The following is a 21,527-nucleotide window of genomic DNA, read 5'->3' as shown; positions in this document are numbered from 1 at the left end:
CACACACACACACACATATACATATATATAGGCTTTTATTTATCTCTCTCTATATATATAACAGGTATATATAGAGAGGAGGGAGACTTTATTTATTTATTTTTAGAGAGAGGGTAACGGAGGGAGGAAGAGAGGGAGAGAAACATTGATGTGTGAGAGTAACATCCATCGGCTGCCTCTCACACATTCCCCAACCGAGGACGTGGCCCATAACCCATGCATGTTCCCTGACTAGGAATCGAACCTGCAACCTTTTGGTTTGTGGGACAATGACCAACCAACTGACCCACACCAGCCAGGGCTGGGCATTATATATTTAAAATAAATATGCCTAGGATGTTTGGATGTGTCCTGGGATTAGAACAATTTTTCTGTAGTCATGTTCCTGTTCACTAACATCTGCACCAGAAGGAACCCAAAGAAATACAGTTTGAAATTCAGACACTTATTTTTCTGTTTGGCAATTACTTTGGTAAAAAGTTTACTGGCATCTGTATCTGATATCGTCAACAACAGCACTCATTTTAGATGATCTGTAGGTTCCATCTGTCCATCTATGTTTTTATTTGCCATTTCTTCTATAATCAAGAGTTTATTAAAAAAAAACATATCATATTTGGAATCTATGATTTTTTTTCTTTAGAAACTATAAAAGGTGTTACGAACTACCCAAACTTTTTTCCCTTTCTTCCCAGATGGTAGATCGTGTACTGGAACTCTTGTAGTCAACATCGAAGATGTGAATGATAATGCACCAGAAATGCTTCACGGTGATGTAGTCATTTGCACACCAAACATGCAGTATACTGACATTTCAGCTTTTGATCCCGATGAGCCCATCCATGGTGCTCCATTTGAGTTCAACCTGGCAAACCCTTCTGCAGAAATCAGCAGAATATGGACCCTCTCCAGAGTTAACGGTACTCGATAAAAACTTACGATGTATATGCTCTGAAATAACTGATAATGGATTGACTTGTCTACTCACATGACACATGTAAAATTGAGTCTCATTAACATACTTCACAAGCCTAACAAACTTTTACAAATATTGTAGGGGGCCTATATTATATTTTGTACATAAAATAAAAGAAATTATCATTTTCATGGTGGCAAAATTAACTTTTACTACAAAGACAAAAATGCTTTCTTAAAATATTGGGCAACTTATCATGAAAATGTTTTTGCTGCTTTTAAAGTAACTCCAACGAGGTAAAGAGAGAATGAAAGACAGGCAGTTTAAACTTGATTGTTAGCCAGCTGCAGAATTGAGGAATCTGGGTGTATGGGACAAGCACTCTGTGGTATTTTGGAGGGAAACATGCGGAATATGGGCAGAGGTCTGGCACCAGAGCCTTCAGGGTAGTCTCTGTGGTAGTGGTTTCTGGGGAGTGCAATAGTCCATATTTCACCCGTGGTTCAGGGCTTGTTTGTTACTAGGCATGCTCTTTCCTGCAGTTGCACTTTTCTTATGCTGTTTCTTCTACCTAGAATGCCTCCCTTTGCATTTCTTAGCCTGATATTAATTTATAATGTCTATGGAGCACTTATTATCTACGAGGCAGTGTTGCAGACCTGGGATTATATATGTGTTTTATATATATATAATAGAGAGAGATTAACAAGACAAACATGACTCCAGCACAGATACTCATGTCTAAGAAGACTTTCTTGAAATAGAAGTGACACTGTGATCTTTTGCTACCTTCTTTTCATGTTGTATTACCATCTGTTTACATTACTCCTCCAATATATACACGAATTTCTCAAGACATTTGTAATCTACTTCTGTATTGCCAGTACATAGCCCAGTGTTTAGTAGATACTAACTGCTTAATAAATGTTTGTTGAATCTATAATTCATTGATATATATGCATAAAAGAAGGAAAATACTTGGGTTATAAGGAAACCAGTGTTTTTAGAGTTCAGAGCATTTTAGTCGGAATGCTGTGAGAATGGGTGGAAGGAAAGAAGGAATCTGGAGCAGATGGGCCTTACATACCAGGCCAAGGAGAATGGCCTTTGTACAGTAGGAGACCAAAGGTGTGCATTGGGCATGTACAAGGAAGGCAATACTGTACGCAGGTTTATGTCTTAAAAATGGCATTGGTTGCAGTTAGGAGAACAATTTGAAGAGGACCAATCTGAGTGGCAAAGAAAATCAGAGGTTGAGGCACTCCTATGAATAAATGAGACATGACTATGGCTTGGTTTGGGGCCTTGAGGTAGTAGAGGGATTTGAAGGATCTTACCTTAGACAGTATATTCTGAAGTGTCAAAATAAACCCAAGCAGTAACTCACATTCCTCTGGAAAGCTTCAGATATGAGGTGCAGCCAAAAATCTGTGAAGTTCTTATGGTTATTACAGTGCATTTAAGCACAGCTTAGAAACTACAGATGCCTCCCAGATGTGCATATGCTACTTTGTCATCCCACTAGTGAGTGCACTGCAAAAACTCAAGAAGGTTGTAATTGTCATTGAACGTGTGTAGAGCTTTTGGTCAGTTGATAATAAGATCATTAAAATAAGGTATCGAGACTGTTGAGGGAACCCTCACAGTTAATAAATATGTATTGTTATGATACAGATAGAGCTGTTTTTGTGTAAGCCTTATACCTAGCCTGGGAGACATTAATTAGCTTCCTGGTATTGAGATTACTTCCAGAGGAAAGGTATTAATCATAAAAGTTCTATTATGTTTTGGAAAATTTTCTTATCTATAGGATAATGGACAGGTACCAGAAGGTAAATAGATAAGAGAATGTGAACTTCAAACATCCTTGGTTTATAACTGCAAGTGTTAATTCTTTATGAGTACCATAAACTGGTACTGCAGAAAAATGTGTGAAGTGTATGTTAAAAGTCAATCTAGCATACTTAGTTTGTAATAAGGAAATAAGTAAGGGAATATTAAATGTTGTTGAAATACCACTAGGTTACTGCAATGTCAGATTGTTTCTTTAAGCTCCTCTCTAAAAAGTTACAGTGACCAACACATATATAGTAATGTTAGTGCTTGAAAAAGTTAAGGATAGTCATGCATTTTTATTCATTTTCATTCGGCAGGTAGTTCTTTGAGAATAAGATCTTTACAACAGCTGTAGTGAAACAAATGCTAAGGGAGGAATATATGTTCATTAAAAATACAATTCTTCTATTTTCTTTCAGATACAGCTGCCCGTCTTTCATATAACAAAAATGCTGCACTTGATGTATATAATATTCCTATTACTGTAAGAGACAGAGAAGGCCAATCCGCAACGAAAACCTTGACAGTGAATCTATGTGCCTGTACTCATCCAAGTCAGTGTGTGCGGACTCTACGAACTGCAGGAGTATCACTTGGAAAATGGGCGATCCTGGCGATACTATTGGGTATAGCGTTACTTTTCTGTAAGTCCTTTTACTTACTTAAGGTTAAAATATATACTAAATATCTAAGTGCAGGAAAAACTCTTTAAAATGTAATCGTGTCTAACCATCTATCAAGTGTGAGTCCTTTTTACAAATTCCTTTTGTATTATTTGCATCTGAGCTCTGATTGACCATTTTCTGTAAGAGGAGCAAGATCCTTTTTGAGATAAAAGATTTCACATTTGGGCAGAACTATTGACAATTCCTTAGACTGTCCTAAATTTGTCAATGTAAAACGTTTACTTTTTGGTCATAGAACTACCCCTTTTAGTTCTATAAAACAATCTAAAACTTCTGCTATATGAAAGTTCACTAAAAGCCATTTTTATTTCATGCTTTCTCACCATTAAGCCACAGATTTGTGGGAGAAGTTCAGCAATATATCTTCTTCCACATTATCTTGCTAATTGTGAATTCTATTAACCTCTTCTTCATCAGTTGTTTAGTTCCCAATGGTACCAATGATATCTTTTCCTCTCTTTTTATTCCCACCCATCCCTCCAGCTTAGACTAGCGGTTATTCCTTTGTTCTGTGATAGGGGTAGTGAGTAAGAGTGAGACTCTGGAATCGGACTGTCTGGGTTTGTTCCCAGCTTATCACTTGCAAGCCATATGACCTGGGGAAAGTTAAGTTAACTGTGCTCCAGTTTCCTCATCTGTAAAAGGGGATAATTATAGTAGCCTACTTTATGGAGTAGCACTGATGATTAGCTAATGCATGTGAAAAGCTTACAATAGTACGTGGTATATTTCTAATAGGTGTTCATTATTTTTCATCAACTCAACACAATCAATATATATTGAACATCTATGATACGCCAAAATTGTGTCTTAGAGGCACAGGATTCATCAAAGAACAAAACAGACCAAAATAAACAAAAACAAACAGTCTGTCTTGAGATAGTAAACTGATAAATGAAATGCCATAGAGGAAAAAATAAAACAAAATAATTAGGATTTGTAGTCCTGTAGAATGTGTGTGGGATAAGTATGAGAAGTTGGTGGCGAGTGATTGAAATTTTCAGTAAATGGTTAGGTCAGGCCTCACTGAAAGCTATCAGTGATGATTTTTGGAAAAGGCGAGTCAGTCCAGTGGAGTACCTGAAGAGAGAGCTTTCAGACAGAAGGGAAAGTCAGTTCCAAGGGGCTAGGGTGAGAGTGTGCCTGGGGAAATCAAGTGATGGCAGGAAGACCAGTCCAGCTAGAGAGCAGTGGATGAGGGGAGGAGGGGAAAAAATGGAGGTGGAAAGGTCACCAGGGGCCACACAGACTAGGCAGGGGTTGGTACACTTTTTCTAGGGCTAGGTAGGATATATTTTAAACTTCGCAGGCCACATGGTTTCAGATAAAACTAATCAAATCTGCCCTTGTAGTAAGAAAGCCGCAAAGACAATATTTAAGTGATGGACGTGGCTGTGTTCCAATAGAACTTTGTTTGTAGACACTAAAATTTGAATTTTATATAATTTTCACATATAGTGAACTCTTATTTCTGATTTTTTTCGACCATTTAACGATATAGAAACCACACCCATGGGCCATACGAAAACACATGGCGGGCTGGATTTGGGGCTGTGGTTTGGGAATTCCTGGCATAACAGCTTGTAGAATATTATAAGGAATTATTGTTATTAGTTTTATTATCACATATTTTAACCTCCCACAATTATTATGTAGAATGAAAATTCTGAATAGAAAAAATACAAAATAGGGTTAATTAAGATACTTGGAGAAAAATCTATTCTGGGAAAAATGTTTTGTCATACTTTCTAATAGGCAAACCGTTCTTTTGGGAATCAACGAATCTCTTTAAAGTCTTTGTCTTAAATGAATATCAGTGATTTAAAAAAATGTCCTACTTAACTCATGATTCTAAATCCTTTAATAAGATGGGTAGAATTCAAACTCTTAAAAGGGACTATCGTCAAAATATACATACAGTCATGCCACATTTTAAACTCTAAGCTAAACCATGGTCTGTTAATTTAGAAAGGTCAAAATGATTCATGGGACACCATGCTTAGTGGCTTTATTTGCTTTCTGTGCACCTTAGGTGATAAGACACGAAAGATCAGTATTTTATTCTATGTATGTTAAACTTTATATATTCACTTTTTTTCAAACTCAGCTGTATTGCTAACTTTAGTATGTGGAATTGTTGGTGCCAGAAAAAAAGGTTTTCCGGAAGATTTGGCACAGCAAAATTTAATTATATCAAACACAGAAGCACCGGGAGACGATAAGGTGGTAAGTAATTTTCTTAAATGAATACCTCTGAATATCTACCATAATTTCTTAACTCATCTTCATGAAGTTATTTTGAAATTTAGGAGTTTATTTATATTTTTAATAGGGTAAGATTTTGCAGGCATAAGTATTTTATCTGTCAATATTCAAATATTTATATAGTGGCATTTAGTTATCTTTTTAAACTGTAACTGAACGCAGGTCCGGTGGCCTGCCGCTTTGAAAGGCAGTACTCAAGAGGCTGGTGCTGACTTAAAGGAAGAGGTTTATTCAGATGCCAGCCATCTGGAAGATGGGGGGCTCACGTGTCAAGGCCCATCTCAACCTCTCAGCGGAGGCAGAGGTTTTTATACGGGGGGAGAGGGGAACGGAAGAGGGAGATCAGGGAGGGGTTGCAAAGTTCTCTCTGCGCAGACTAGCACAGACCTTTCCGATCAGGCAAGTGATGGTTTGGTGTGCGTCATCCTGGTTTACTCCTCCGGTTTCCCATCATCTGGACTCCACAGCTGAAGGTCAGCAAATCCCCCAGAGCTGGGATGCCTGAAGGTCAAAGTTTATCTTTTGAAGTTAGTTCTTAGGGTTCTTATACAAACGTGCTGTTTGTTCATCTACAAACTACATGTTAGAGTCAGCATTTACACAACAGGAGGCAAACACAAGGCCCTCAGGCTGAATCCGGCCCAGCACCTTGTTTCTACTTGGGGGCAGCGCCCAGCTCTCGCATAGCTTAACTGTTAAGGAGCAGTTACATCTGTATAGTCCTAAAATTGCATTCAGCCCTCTGAAGGCAACCGTGAGGCTGATGAGGCCCCTGGTGAAAATGAGTTTGACATCCCTGCTTTACAGGAATGGTGCCAAAAGAATGCTGGGGTGGGTTAACAATTCCCCACTGTTAGAATTTCCCACTGTTCTAAAACTGTATGTATTATTTCAGTTATCTTTTTCTACTCTCTAGTGTTATAATTTAAAGCATGTTCTTTGATGTTATAAATTTGTTATAATAACAGTCTATTTGGCGGCTCTCTACAGTGTGTATTTCCAGATGTTATGTTTCTCTTTGACTATTTATAATAAGAAAAAATAACTTGCTAAAAGCTCTGGAGATAAATGAAGAAGATATCAAAGAGATGTATGTTTTTTAAAAAGTATGTGTGTATGGGAGGAGATTGGAAGATTACTGCTAATCTGTTTCCTTATATATTTTGGGGACCTCTGAGGTCCTTGGCACTATGCTTCTTATTTTGGGGGAAGTATATTAAAATGTTTTCACAAGGCATGTTCTTTCGTCAAAAAGATTTGGTGTGTTTATGAGAAACAGAATCTACTGTTACAGGGAAAGCAGGCAGGCACGTGACAGTAACCCGTTAGCATCAATATGACAGAGCAGTGTCTCAGTTCAAAGGGCCTTATGATTCTTAAGTGTTCTCTTTTCATCTGGACCCAGCCGGAGGTGAAAGAAGTACATGGTAGTCTGATTTAAAGAATAATAAGCATTTGAAAGTGAAAAGACTTTGGCAGTAGTTAAAGAGGAGGGAAAGAGCCTACCGAATAAAAAAGGAGAAGACAAAATTTAGAGATTATTCAACAAATAGTGAATAAATTGATTTGAAATAGAAAAAATGATGTTTTTTAATAGAAGCTTGAGACCTAAACTAGGCTTTGTGGGAGAGTATAACAAGAGGAGTAGGAGATGGGACTTTCATGGGCCTCACTAAGGGTTTCAGGTTTATTTCTTGCTAAGGGAGAGTCAGTCAGGGCTTTTCTTCATGTAAGTAATGTAATGTGAGCAGTGTGATGCTGAGTCAGTGGGGTGATCAACCAGAACAGGAAGGCTTTAGGGATGGGGAGGATAAGGGATTGGGATCTTTTGATAGTTTAAGGGTGATATTGCTAGGATAATGGTAATGAGGATATTAAACTAGGGATGGTAAAAAAAATATTTTCAATTTGTAAATGATAAGATTGTTTACTTCTGAGTAACAAAATAAAAAGTGGAGTCAAAGGGACAGATGCTATAGCCAGGGACAAGAATTGTATATCAAGCATTTTTTTATATCTCGGGGAGAAGATTACTTTCTCACCAACTATTTCTCTATTTCACTTCCTCCCCACCCTCACACAAAGCCATCGCCCATCCCTATTTGTCATATATAACCCTGTAATTACCTCTCCATTCAGAAAATAGGTTTATTACTTTGATAGTCCTTATATAAATAGTGAGTTCTTATTTGATATGTGAGCATGGAATGAATGAGCTTTAATTAATACTTGTTCTCTGCCATCTGATGCTGGAGCTGGTAGTATTGACTAGGTACTTCACTATATTATACTCACACCTGTGTGCCTGTTCTCAGCTGGGAACCCTTCCTAAAAGGACTGGGAATTATTAATTTGTGCCAGAACAAAATTTTAGGCCTAATTTTACAAAATGTAACAAAATTTCCTAGTGAATATATAAACTCTAGTACAATGAATAAAAGTGATGACTTTACTTTTGCATCTGAGTTTCAGTCATAGGAATATGAGATTGTGTTAAGAATTGGGGCTGGAAAAGTAGGTCTGAAAATCACTGATACAGTGAATTTGCCGTTGATACCCTGTGAGGATAAACTCGGGAGTGCACGTGGAGGTGGGCGAAAGGAACAGGGCAGAGACAGAGAGGAGAGTGTCAGACAGCACTGTGGGCTCAGCCTCCATTTTAGTTTACTTTCCATTCTCCTCCCATTAGCTTAGAAATATGCTCTCTGGACATGTATTCATAATGCCAAATTATACTATCAAGGAAATTTGAAAATCAGAATTTTTTTGTTTGTTTGTTTGGAATAGAAATTTACTGTAGCAGTAAACCTAAGCAAAAAATCTAGGGTAGCAGTGCCACCAAATGGCTACTTTTCAGTTCTCTTTTCTGGTATATTTTTTTAAGGCAGTGAGATAATATGCATGACTTTTTATGGATATATTTCAGGCTCAGTAAATCATCTAAACTTGAAAATTTGCAGTTTAGTTAGATACTCTACATATTAAATTAAAAAACTTAAGTTGCTGAGAAGATGGCACAGAAGAGCACAGTGATTACGGAGAGCTTGTCGTGACGATAACGGTTTATACGTAGAAATGATGCACTGAGGTGACCATGGCAACTAAGTTTCTCACCTGTGTTGACTTTCTCTAGTTCCCTCTCTATCTTTTTTTTTTTGAAACTGAACTTTTGGAAAGAAAGATTTATGCTTGATTTCTCTATGATCTTACTTCCTGTCCGCCCAGCACTCTCTGGAGTTTCGTTTGACAAAGACCACCCGTGTCCACCTTTTTTACTTGAATCCAGTGGGTGCTAACTTTATGTGAACCAGTTGTTACCCTACTTTGATTTGTTTTCTGCTTTGCTCATTGACCTCCTCACCTTACTTCTTTGTATAGTTTCAGAGTCATGCCTCTTTGCTTCCCTCTATGGGTTATCCCAGGTCAGTTGTGCACCCCTTAAAGTGGGACTTTCCTCGTGGTTTTATGCCTAGCCCTCTTTTCTTTTAGTCTACGGTTTCCTCTAGGTAATGTCATTTATTCCTGTGGCTTCGACCACCACCTGCATGAAAAGAACTCCCCAAATTCAACCTCTAGCTCAGATCTCTCACCTGAGCTTCAGATCCCCATACTCATGTACTCGTCTTGGGCGTCCCACACGTTTCTCAAGTTCACCGTATTCAGAATCCAATTGCTTACTCTCCTCTTACCCACAGGCACTTCCTTCTTCCCCATTTCAGTGTGAATTGCACCATCCACCTGGTGGCACAGCAGAACGCACAGGAAGTATTCCTGACACCCCCTCGCTGTGCAGCCTCCCAGCCAACCACTCCTCTACGGAGCATCTACTTTTAATCATCACTGCTTCTACTTTGGCTTAGGTCCCTATCATTTTCCACCTAGAATAATTTAGTGACCCCTCTGATTTCCATGACACTGAACTCATCTCTTTCATATTTGTCTGTCACATTATTGCCTAGAATGATTTCAAAAACATGTTTCTCCCCTGTTATGAAAACACTTCTTTGGGTCCTCATAATCTCAGGGTCGTCTGCATTTTTTAGCATGGCATGGAGGTCTCTGTGTCCTCTGGCCTTTTATAACCTTTCAGCTTTCTCTCTCTCTCTCAGTTGTATGTGGTAGCCAAGCTCAGCAGGCTGAAGTTGAGGATCCCTAAAGCACCTTGGTCTCTAGACACTCCTGCAGGGAGTGTGTTTTTCCGATTGCTTAGTAGGAGTGCTGCAGCTCAGTTTGCCAGGTCTACTAGAGTTAACCTCTCTGGATTCTAATTTTGATGTTCTTTTTCTGTGCTTCTATTTTCTCTGTTCACCTGCTTATCAGAATAATTACATTCTTAAAGTAATTATCTGTCTTCTGGCTCATTTGGAGTAAGAGCTTCTTGGAGCCTCTGAATGACCATCCCTATCTTTTCATTCCTAGACTGAGCATATCATTGAAAAGTGATAAATGTCTGTTGAATGAATGAATGAGTAAATGCATGAATGAATCAAAGATGGAACAAATGTTCTTTTTCCCTTGATTTCTTGTGACTGTTCTTGGAATCAATTTCTCCCAATAGGAATGGCTTATTTTACTTTATTTTATTATTTTATTTCAGTGTTCTGCCAATGGGTTTGCGACCCAGACAGTCAACAACGCCAACCATGCCTTTTGCGGTACGATGGGGTCAGGAGTCAAAAACGGAGGACTGGAAACCATTGAAATGGTCAAAGGAGGGCACCACACTTTAGAATCGGGCCGGAGTCACCATCACACCCTGGATTCCTGCAGGGGAGCGCACTTGGAAATGGAAAACTCCAGACACACTTACTCAGAGTGGCATAATTTCACTCAGCCTCATCTTCGTGAAGTGAGTTTTCTTGAGTGATTTCACTCTATTATTTAAATGTCCAAGTGGGGAACAATAGGGAATTGGTATTAACATACATATTTTAGGAAATTGCTTTTTCACATTCTTCACGATCTCCTCTTTCTCTCTCTCTGGTTATTTTTTCCCCTTTTCTTTGATTGCATTACATTATTTAATATAAAGGAGATTTTATTTCATCTGTTATATTCTCTTAATTTCTAAAATGTTATGAAAACTGCAGGTTTTTAATATCCCTGACTTAAGTTACATTAGTTTTAGGTGTGTGTTTACCTCACAAGCTTTTTCAATATGGAATACAAAAAAAAAAAAATCTAATTCCTCACCATCATAAAATGTCCCAAATCAAATATCCACTTTTTATGAAAACAAAATTCTAGGATTAATATTAAATAATATGACCTGTCTGAACTATTTGCAGTAAAACGCATGATGCAAACATAACATTTTTATTCAGAGGAAAGCAAAGATGTGAAAGAAAGGAGAGGCTAAATAAGGGATTTCCAAGCCTGATAGCACATCAAAATCCCCTGGGAAGCTTTTAAAAAAATATTAATGCCTGTGCTCTACCTTGAAATATTCTGATTTAATTGGTTTGGCTTTTTTCTACCCCCCCAAGGCTCCTGACGTGATTCAAATGTGCAGCCCAGGCAGAGAGTCACTGGATTAAACTTCTTTCTGGCACTAAGTTTTCATTTCTTTGGTCTCAGGATGCCAGTGCCTTTGGAAGACAAACACCGGACCAGAAGCCCTTAATCCTTTCACAGATGGCAAATGGGCAACATTCTGTGACACAGCTGTAGTTTATCATATGTCCATGGCATATTTTTTCATGAAGTTCAGTTTCTGTTCAGTTTTTACACAGTCAGTTGCATGTCATAGGAGGTTGGGAAGGAGCAAAGCTTAAGAAGCATTCTTAGGAGTGTTCTTCAATGTGCACAGTGGGGAATGGGATGTGAGGCTAAAATGGTTATGAAGGAAGACTGATTCAAAGCAAGAAAATAAGCTCAGGTTAGAGAGGGAGTGCACCCAGGTGAGGAGGGGAGGAGGCAGAAGAGTTTGACAAGTGAGAAGAGTGGCCAGCGACAGATATGAAGGGAGATGTGGCTGAATGCCTGGCCCCTCCATTCCACAAATGCCAGATTTTTGCTATGTGCGTTATGTTATTTTGAATTTCACTGAAATTTTTTGTACATCTCTATTTTGTCATGTTTAGGCTGTCTTATAGACTTGATTCTGAAGCCAGTGAGGTAGTTCTTACCTACTTTCTAACTGCACATAATATGTAGCGATTTTAGTTAACATCTATTGTCTGTTTACTACGTGCTGGGAACAATAAGAATGTTTTTCATATACTACTATTTCATCATTTAACAATGATCCGGGAGATAGTCACTCTCTATGTTCCCATTTTACACTTGAGAAAAGGGAGACAAAAATATTTAGTAACTTGCTCCAGTCAGATAGCTAGTTGGTTGAAACCAGAGCTATGACTCAAAGTCAGGACTGTTGGACCATTGAAGCTCAGATTCTTAACCACTCTGCATCATGTGGTGGGCTAGTCTGACCTCTAGACATTGACTTTAGGAATAAACATCTAATGATAATTTCAATGTACTTAAATATAACATTTGTCTACATAATTTTTTATTTGTATGGATTACTAGAAATGTAAAGTATACTGATTTTATGGTATGGTTGTAATATAGACCAATCATGTGCATTTTTTGTATGTAGGACTCCATTAGAGGACACACTGGTTAAAAATTAAACATAACAGGTAAATAAAAAATAAATTTTATGTTTATATGTTTGTGTGTGTAAAACAATAATGCAATCCTTTGTTTTTATTTTACAGAGATTGCACCAATATAATAAGAATGAAGACCACCTCTCATCTCAAGATTACGTCCTTACGTATAACTATGAAGGAAGAGGGTCTCCAGTTGGTTCTGTAGGTTGCTGCAGTGAAAAGCAGGAAGAAGAAGGTCTTGACTTTTTAAATAATTTGGAAGCTAAATTTACTACATTAGCAGAAACATGCACAAAAAGATAAACATTACAGTGCTACAATCAGACGTGATTTTGTCTAATATTTCTGGATATTTCCAAAAGTGATACTGTAAAATTTTATTTCCATTTCTAAATATATGTAGATATGAATATGACTATATGAATTTTCTAAATTTTGAATTATGTTAATTACCAATTTGTACAATATTTTCCAAGGATTTATTGCTTATCTTTTTCATGAAGTTTAAATATTAAAACAGATTTTTGCCTTCTTTAAAGCTGAGTAAGTTAACAACTGGCAAATCTCATGCTATATAACATTGGATTTAAGGTCTATAAAGGATCTGTTCTCCTTTATAGATATTTTCCAAGTGAATGTGTTGGGTAAATATTAATCCAATGATAGCTAAGCTGTATTTGATTGAATATAGCCAAACAGCTATCTGGGCTGAAATTCTGTTCTGGTTCCAGGTTCAGATTTAAGTGGAATAGGGTTATTTCAAACACTATGGCAAATTTTTTGGATTTTTTTTTTAGCCCTAAAATTTAGTAGTACTCAGTCAGTAGCCCCTATGATTTCTAGAATGTTGTTTTCTTTCTGGTTAGCAATGAGCTAATGAAGAGCAGTCTTATCTGCTTGATTGCCTTAATAAAGGTCTCAAAAACACACAGCCATAGCCACAGCCGTGCTAGGAAAGTGTAAACCAAGAAATTGTTATTTTTATGGTTTTGAAAGTGTTTTATGGTTTATAAAGGATTATTATGAGAAATATAACTTCCTTTATTCTCAAGGAACAAAACTATATTCACCATACAGAGAGTTATTGCCATATTTTAATGAAAAATACTAAACATCTTTTATTGAGATCATAATCCCTAATCTTACCATTTCCCCCACCCTGAGATTCAAGACTACTATCAAAAACTTGCCAGGAATGAAAATTATGCTCAAAAAAATGTTGCTTTTCTTCTCTTGAGTGTTTTACTTTTATATTTTTATTTGCAATTTTAGCACATGTGACTCTTATTTCCTCCATCATAGCCATTTGAAATTAGAATATGTTACCCTTAGACGGATTGTAGTTATGCTTTATAGTCTGAAAAAAAGACTCCTATCATAGTCATAAGTAGCAATGAGGGATAAGCATGCATTTTCATTCACTGCCATTTTCAAATAAAATACATCACTCCTTATTAAGGCAGGTAGATATTACAAAATGCTATAAAGAATCAAAAGAACATAGGGAAAATTAACACCTAGGTGGAATTCAGTATTTTGCAAGGTGTTTCTTAAATTCAGTGCTTCCCAAATGTGTTTGTGATAGAGCTGCTGGAAGGCCAGCAGAATACTTCAAGGCAGTGAAGTTATAAACTTAACATAATGAATACCTAAATTTATGGTAAATCTAATCATATTGTCATATACTTCAAGTGATAGTTTAAAAACTGGGCTAGAAATACAGGGGCAAAAGTATGTTTTCTGTTGTAATACAAATAAATAATATAATAATAAATAATAATAAAAGAACAAACTCTGTTTTGCGTACTCACAACTGTAAACCTACTTTTACCCACCCCTGTATTAGGTATCAGTAACTGAAGAAAATTTTGGAAGAAAAATAATTAAAATTATTTTTAAAATTTTGCAGCTATGAATTGGGACCTATTCTGCCACCCCCTCCCCCCGCCACACACACAAATTCTTTATTTGTATTTGGGAACAGAATTTGTGGAGCTAGCCCATCAAGTGTCCATAGGGTATAGTTTGAACTGATTATATATATATGTATGTACACAGGGAACTTTGGGAGACACAGGGAACTTTGGGAGAGGACAAACCCAAGGAGGGTTTGGACAAGTCAGAGATCATCATGAAAACTCAGGCCTTCAGGGGCAAGAAGAGAGGCCAAAAAATGTAACATTGTTTGCTTCATGGTTTTTCCTAGGCCAGGCCCTTCCTTTTCTGTCTTTACTCAGGCCAGTGGCAGCTGCCATTTGATTTGGGGCGGGATTACTAACCCCTTGTCTGGGCCTCACCTTACTTGGAGTGTGGAGTGCCGGAGAAGCGCCCTGACTACAGGATGAGCCTGAGGGCAACTACAGAAGGGCCTGAACTGGCTGTGTAGAACAGACAGGGAGCCCACCCGAAATGCTTCATTCCTCCGTAGCCCTCTGGGCCCTGAGATAGAAGGTCTTCAATGAAATGTGCTCTAAAATTTTCATTCGATGCTACATTTTTGGTTTTCTTACTTGCTCCTGAAATCTAGATTTTTAGACTTACACTTTTGAAAGGTTAATTTCCTTTTAAGGTTTTCTTATTTTTAATGGAAACATCGTTAACATGTGGTATTCTTCTTTCCTCATATGTGTAAGGTGAAAATTATGCTATTTTAGTATGAAAGTATCTTTGTAAAGCTTTCACTTTTCCAGTTCTTGAACTTTTAATGTAGATGTACAGATTGTTTTTTCTTATGTTTATAAAGAAACAGTTAACTGTATACAATGCAATGAGGTTTATTTTGAAACATTTTTAACAGAGTTTAATTTTGTTATTAACTTACTTTACTTTGAAAGAAACAAGGCAAATTAAAAGCAAAACTCGGATGTATAAAATAATATTTACAGATACAGGATATACAAAAAGAATGTTAATTTGATTCCTATCTTTATTGTTTTCAGAAATAAAATTATTCTGTGGTAAATATGTTATAAAAGTGTGCTTAAGACTGTCATGGAAATAGTGATTCTCAGTAATGTCTTTATTGTATTACTGGAGAATATCTTAGAGAATGGGTAATTATCAAATTGTTGACATTATTAATATATATTGTACTGTTTTGGGGGGATTGCTATTTGGGGCAAATGATTGTCTCTACCTCTCTCTCCATCTACCTTTCTACCTACCTACCTACCTACCTACCTACCTACCTATCATTTGATTTTTGTTTGAGTGAAGAAGGATTAGAAAGCGGTTGTAATTACAGGCTGCACCAGAAATAAAATGCTGTGCAGGATTCTACTTGGAGGAGCAGTGTAGTCAAGGGGAAACATTAGGAGTTAAAACAGAATGAAAGAGAAAAAAGCAAGTGATATTCCAACCTTGGTTCTGCAGCTTGCAGGATGTGTAGCTTCCAAGCTTTGATTACAACTGGATTGCGGTGCTGTGTGCTTCACAGTGAGTCTGTTCACCAGACGTGTGTGCGCGCTTTGCCTCCTGGCAAATGTAAGGCTGACCATTCAAGAATTTATGAATTGTATCAATGGCTTCACATGCTAATGTAATTTGAATCACAGCTTCAATTTCAGGACTTTCATTGTGATCATTATTTTTGTGTGTAAATATTTGGTTTCGAGAATGTTGTTGAATTGTTTTTTTGAAATAAAAACCTGGATAAATTCCAAGTGTCCATCAGAATTGATTTGGTTAAATATTAGGTCACAGTGGGTGAACAGCATGGATTCTAGAATCAGACTATTTTAATTTGCCTCCTGGTTCTGCCACTTACTCTCTCTGTGGACTTGAGAAAATCTACTTACCTTCTTTTTTAGTTTTCTCATCTTTAAAATCAAAATAACAATATTGACATCAGGAAGTTAACCCATTTAAAACATGTAGAATATTTCCTGTACATAGTAAAAGATTTAGAAGCTGTAGGTAGTAAAATTATTGAGCTGAATATGCTACAAAACAGTGTCTAATCTCATTCTAGGAAATGAGATTAGACATTTATGCTTCTCTAGGAAACAAAAGGCCTGAGTAGATTATTTCCAGACAATGGAATTACAGTTGATTTATATTTTGTTTTCATCTTCTACAATGAACATCGACAACGTTTGGATTTTGTAAAGGATTGATCTGAGCCCTAGACAGCTTCTTTATGGCTTGTTTTAGTTAAAAGTAATGTTGGCTGCATGGGCAGTCACTCTGTGACTTAAAAACTAAGATCCAGATGAAGTTTGCAGGCCTCGCTGTTCTGGCGGTTTATTTTCATTTCATCAGTTCGAGCTTCATATTGTTCATTTTTCATTTACTCAATTTTTTAAAGTTCAAACAACTCAAAATTCACTATTTTATTCACTTTAAAGTATATAATTAAGAGGTAATCAGCACATTCAGTATCTTGTGTAACTGCCACCACTAACTAGTTCCAGAATGTTTTCATCTCCTCAGAAAGGAATCTTTTAAGCAGTCACTCCGCCTGTCTCCATTCCCTGGGCTCCTGGCAACCCCCGGTCTATGTTCCGTCTTGGTGGGTTTGCCTATTCTGGACACTTCACGTAAATGGAATCACACAATATATGTGCTTGTGTGTCTGGCCTCTTTTGCTGAACTTAAAAACTTTTTTTCATCCTTTTACTTTGGAAACAAATCCTACAATATCTGAAAGGCCACATTCAGAATTTCTCAGAAACAAATATGACCATCAGCATTTCCAAATTCAAAATGAGTATTTTTGTTTGTGTGAAAATCAAATGTAATAAAGCATAAATAGATCTGATGATAAATATAACCATATGTACTAATATACATTATTTTTTAAAATGTCACATCTTGGCAAAAATCAGAGCTATAAGAATTGGCCAGGTTAAATGGTCCCAAAGAAAACAATGCGGATGCTATAATCAGTAAAATTTCATATAAATAGCCAATTGATCAAATGAATCAATATTATATTGTAAAATACAAATAAAAATGTAGTCTTATTAAAAATAATTTTAATAAAATAGAATGGAAAATTGTAAAGAGTTTAACATTGCTATATAAGAATTTGGAAAATCAAAATGGCTCAATTTCATAGGAACTGGAAAATATTTTCTGGACAGAAATTTATAAATCTGGGCATAATTCTAAATCCTATACTCAAAAGTACAGAGCAAAATGTCCTCAATAATTAAAACTCAAGTTGCAAACTTGCCTTATCCTCTCCGTTTAGTTCTGAACTACAAAGGTAAATCTGTGCTATCGACTATCTTTGAGTCTCTGCCGCACACCAGCCAGCATGTTGGCCAGAGTCCATTCTGGAGGGTAGTTGTGCTGGAAACACACTGCCTTGCCATGCTGGAATGCTTTCTGTGTCACGCTACTGGACATCTCCAGGGTGCCCCTGTCTAGACTTGTTATACTCATGACTAAGAGGGACCCATACTAAAATACTACCCACTGCTTAAAAATAAATTAACCGAAAAAGTGGCAGTCTCTTATCTACTTAGAACCTATAATATTTGCCAGTACATAATATGCATTTCCCCCCAGTCTGTGCCGTAATGAGTTTTAAGAGACCCCTGAGCCCCTAACCTGGTCTGCTGGCTGCCTGACATTATGCTCCTGGGAAAGCAGAGAAGCCAGGTGATTCAGCTATGGGCTGTTGGCGGGGGAGGGTGAGGGTGGGTTAGGAAGGGAGGGCAGTGGGGATGGTTGGAAAAACCTTATATTTTCCTCTCAAATATGCTTATAATACACAAGAAAATCTTACAATATGTTTTTCTTTCTGATATTTTGCAACTTATTTTGAAACCCCCATTCCATCTAGATCCTTCTGTGCTTATTAGATGCTCTGTCAAGAGCCATAGAATTGACACGCACAGTCGCCAGGTCTCAGGCACCCAGGTGGCTTGGATTAGATTAGCAGCAGCTGCCTTAGTGGCCACCTGTGTGAGTCAATGAATAAGCATCATATGCCCCTTCCACCCAGTTTCCTTGGGGACTCGATAGGAGGAGGTGAACCTTACACTTAGCCACAGAAAATGGGAGTGAAGATAAAAATCTCAAATGACAGATTAATTTTCTGCCACCTTGGCTCAATTAGGACTTGAAATAGAAATGGAGTAAAAAAAAGTGAAAGGAGCTCTATTTCTGGAATATAAGAGAAGTAAACTGAGATTCTTACCTACTATTCACATAAAGAAGCAATTGGAGATTACTGAAAGACGATTAAGAAACTACTTTCCTTGTACATGTATACACCACATTTGCTTTACCCATTCATCCATGAATGGGCGTTTCGGTGCGTCCACCTCTTGGCTATTGTGAATAGTGCTGCAATTAACATGGGAGTACAGATATCTCCTCAAGATTCTAATTTCAATTCTTTACGATAAATACTCAGAAATGAAATTGCTGGGTCATATAGTAGTTCCATTTTTAATTTTCTGGAAAATTGCCATATTATTTTCTAAAGTGGTTGCGTCATTCAGCCACAAAAAATAAGGAAACCATGTCATATGCTACAGGATGGATGAACCTTGAGGACATCATGCTAGGTGAAACAAGCCAGTCACAGAAGGACTAATACTGCATAATTTTACTTACATGAAGTATCAAAAGTAGCCAAACTCATAGAAATGGAAAATAGAATGGTGGTTGCCAGGGACTGACTGGGGGGAGGAGAAAATGGGGAGTTGCCATTCCATGGATATGAGTTTCAGTCACGCAAGATGAAAATGTTCTAGGGATCCCCTGTACAACATTGTGCGTACAGTTAACAATACTATCCACACAAACGTTTGTTGGGAGATCTATCTCATGTTATGTGCTTTTCGCCACATCAGGGAAAACAAAAAAACAAGAACCATACTTCCATTCAGGATAAACTGGTTTATGGTGTTCTTTGGGTGTGGTAAGTTTCATGAGTCCTCAAGGTAGGAGAGGCTTGATGTTCCGCCTTAGCCTCAGGCTCCCAGCGTCCCTGGCTCCTTTACAGGTATCTACAAAAGACTGAGGGACACACCCTTCCATCTCCCAAGCGTCTCCTGTGCTTGCAACCTGGGCCTGCAGGAACTTGCAGGCTGTGCCAGAGCCGCACGCTGTTATTACATAGGACTTCAAAAGCAGGAGGATCTTCAGAAGCCAATTTGAAAAAGCTGAATGCTGGCAAAAATACCTTCAACCTCTTCTCTATAAGTGTTCTCTGTTTCCTGTGCACACCACAACCATAGTGGGAGGAAAATAAGCACTTTGAGTATTATCAATCAGTCGGTATTATTAGTTTACATCAGAGAAAGCTAATAGATGTAATATGATTCTAGAAGAAAATCTGAATATTTGTTACTAAATTTCCACTTAATTTTAATTGATGTTATTGGTTTTTTTTTCAAAATATACTAAGGTAAATATGCTGTGTGATAGAAGTGTATATACATTTGTTTTGTTGGAAGATAGATTTCCATTTTGACCTTCATAGCTTCACTTCCTGTGTAGAAGGGAATCTGAGCCCGCAGAGGTGAATTGCATTACTGTTACAGAGCTGTGCTGAGACATTGACATTCTGGCTCATAGACGATGCCAGTTTCCATGACATGATGTGACAGGTTCCAGGGTGAAGTGCAATTTCACACAGAGATTCCTAATACATTGAAATTTATGGGTTTTATTCTCAATATGAATCATCACATGCAAAGTAAAGCAGGTAGAGTATAATGATATAAGGTTATTTGGGAAAATGCAAGAAAATGGCTTAAGTATCTTAGCCCTAGAAGGAGAAAAAACAAAGTAGAGGGAAAAAGGTGATGGGAATTTGATAAGAATAAAATTGATTTAGTCACATTTTTATTCTGTGATTCTAACTTGATGAAGCTGGATATATCCGATCCACAATGAGAATGGCGTCTCAGGATTTTAATACGAATACTTTTCATCAGTTCAGTTTTCAAAACACTGTATTCTACCAAAGGAAGCCTTACCTCACCCTCATGACTCCAGAAGATTATGTATCATTTAGAAGAAATTCTTTGTTATGCATTTGTTAATCTGGGACACAAATAATACCCATGAGCACAAGTTAAGATGTAGAAAATGTGTCAATAGGTTTTCATAACTTCATTTGTCCTTGTCTTGACACTCCCCTCTCCCCTCATTTTGTTGGGTAGCAAAACTGAAGTAAAAATGTAAATTTTATTAAATTAAATTAGGTTTCTCTTTCATTCCCCTACATGTGAATTGTGTCCAAGTTTCAAAGAATTTATGCAACTTCATGTAGTTGGGGATCAGAGTGAAGAGTTTATTTCTGAGATCTTTGGCTCCAGGTCACACGCTCTCCTTTAAGCAAAAAATTTTTTTTGGCTACATTTACTAATACTTGAAAAAGTTGTGATTTCCTTGAACCTATCTTTCTGACTAGGTTTGTTAGAAAATCATCTTCAGCAACCAATTGGACTAATTCCTATCTCCATTCTATACACCAACATGCGTAGCAAGCACATAACAATAAAATGGTTATCTTGAAAGTGAGGATAAGACAACTTTGTAACAATGATCCAAATGGAAGACAAAAAAAGCAAACAAACCCAAAACACACGTATTCGCACAAACAAATCATAAGCTTCAACTATGAATGTCATTTATGTTCTAAATAAGTACAAGCATTGTTTGGCTCAGCACAGAAGTATTTAACTTGCCAAGTAAGCAGGCTAAATGACTTAATATCACTATGCTTCAGTTTATTATCTAAAGTGAGGTCTTTCATTCACTCATTCATTCACTAATAATTATTTCTTGGTCAACTACCACATGCCAAGCACACTTCCAGATGCTAAAGACATACAATGAATAAAATAGCCAAAGTCTGTGTTCTCATGGGAATAAAATCCCAACCAAGAAGAATGGGGAGGCAGATAATAATAATGTCAATTCATGTATAATATGACATACAGCCACAAATGATATAAAGAAATAAAGCAGCATAAGAGAACCATGGGACATTTTCATTTTATTAAGGGCAGTTACAGAAATCCCTTATCGTTAGGTGGCATTTAAGCAAAAAGCTGAAGGAAGTAAGTGAGCAAGCCGTGTGGATATGTGGGCAGAGGAGGGGAGAGGACATCCTAGGGAAAAGGAACATGTAACACAAATACTCGGATTTTGCTTGGTGTGTTCTGTGAAGCCAGTGCAGCTGACCTTGAGGAGGAGAGAGTGTGGGAGGAGGTGGACAGGAGGGGTCATAGTGAG

The 21,527-nt window shown here is 37.3% G+C and overlaps 1 protein-coding gene across 2 annotated transcripts in view; it reads left to right on the top strand.

Annotated features, from left to right (window-relative positions):
• The window catches only part of DSC3 (desmocollin 3), a 47,639-nt gene extending 31,654 nt beyond the window's left edge, over positions 1 to 15,985 (top strand). Inside the window, exons 12-17 of one of the 2 annotated variants that reach the window (XM_024580233.4) lie at positions 696 to 920; positions 3,172 to 3,396; positions 5,546 to 5,664; positions 10,301 to 10,552; positions 12,308 to 12,350; positions 12,429 to 12,562. In XM_024580233.4, coding sequence (XP_024436001.2) covers positions 696 to 920; positions 3,172 to 3,396; positions 5,546 to 5,664; positions 10,301 to 10,552; positions 12,308 to 12,334 — 848 coding nt within the window. In that variant the 3' untranslated portion in view covers positions 12,335 to 12,350; positions 12,429 to 12,562. Of the gene's footprint in view, positions 1 to 695; positions 921 to 3,171; positions 3,397 to 5,545; positions 5,665 to 10,300; positions 10,553 to 12,307; positions 12,351 to 12,428 lie in introns of both variants that reach the window. The other variant, XM_024580232.4, reaches the window with a different exon arrangement.
• Positions 15,986 to 21,527: the final 5,542 nt, after the last annotated feature.

The sequence above is a fragment of the Desmodus rotundus genome, chromosome 10 (genome assembly GCF_022682495.2).
Source record: "Desmodus rotundus isolate HL8 chromosome 10, HLdesRot8A.1, whole genome shotgun sequence".
In the NCBI taxonomy this organism is placed as follows: Eukaryota; Metazoa; Chordata; class Mammalia; order Chiroptera; family Phyllostomidae; genus Desmodus; species Desmodus rotundus.
The sequence above is the reverse complement of the archived record's forward strand: the minus strand, read 5'-3'. Positions and strand labels throughout refer to the sequence as shown.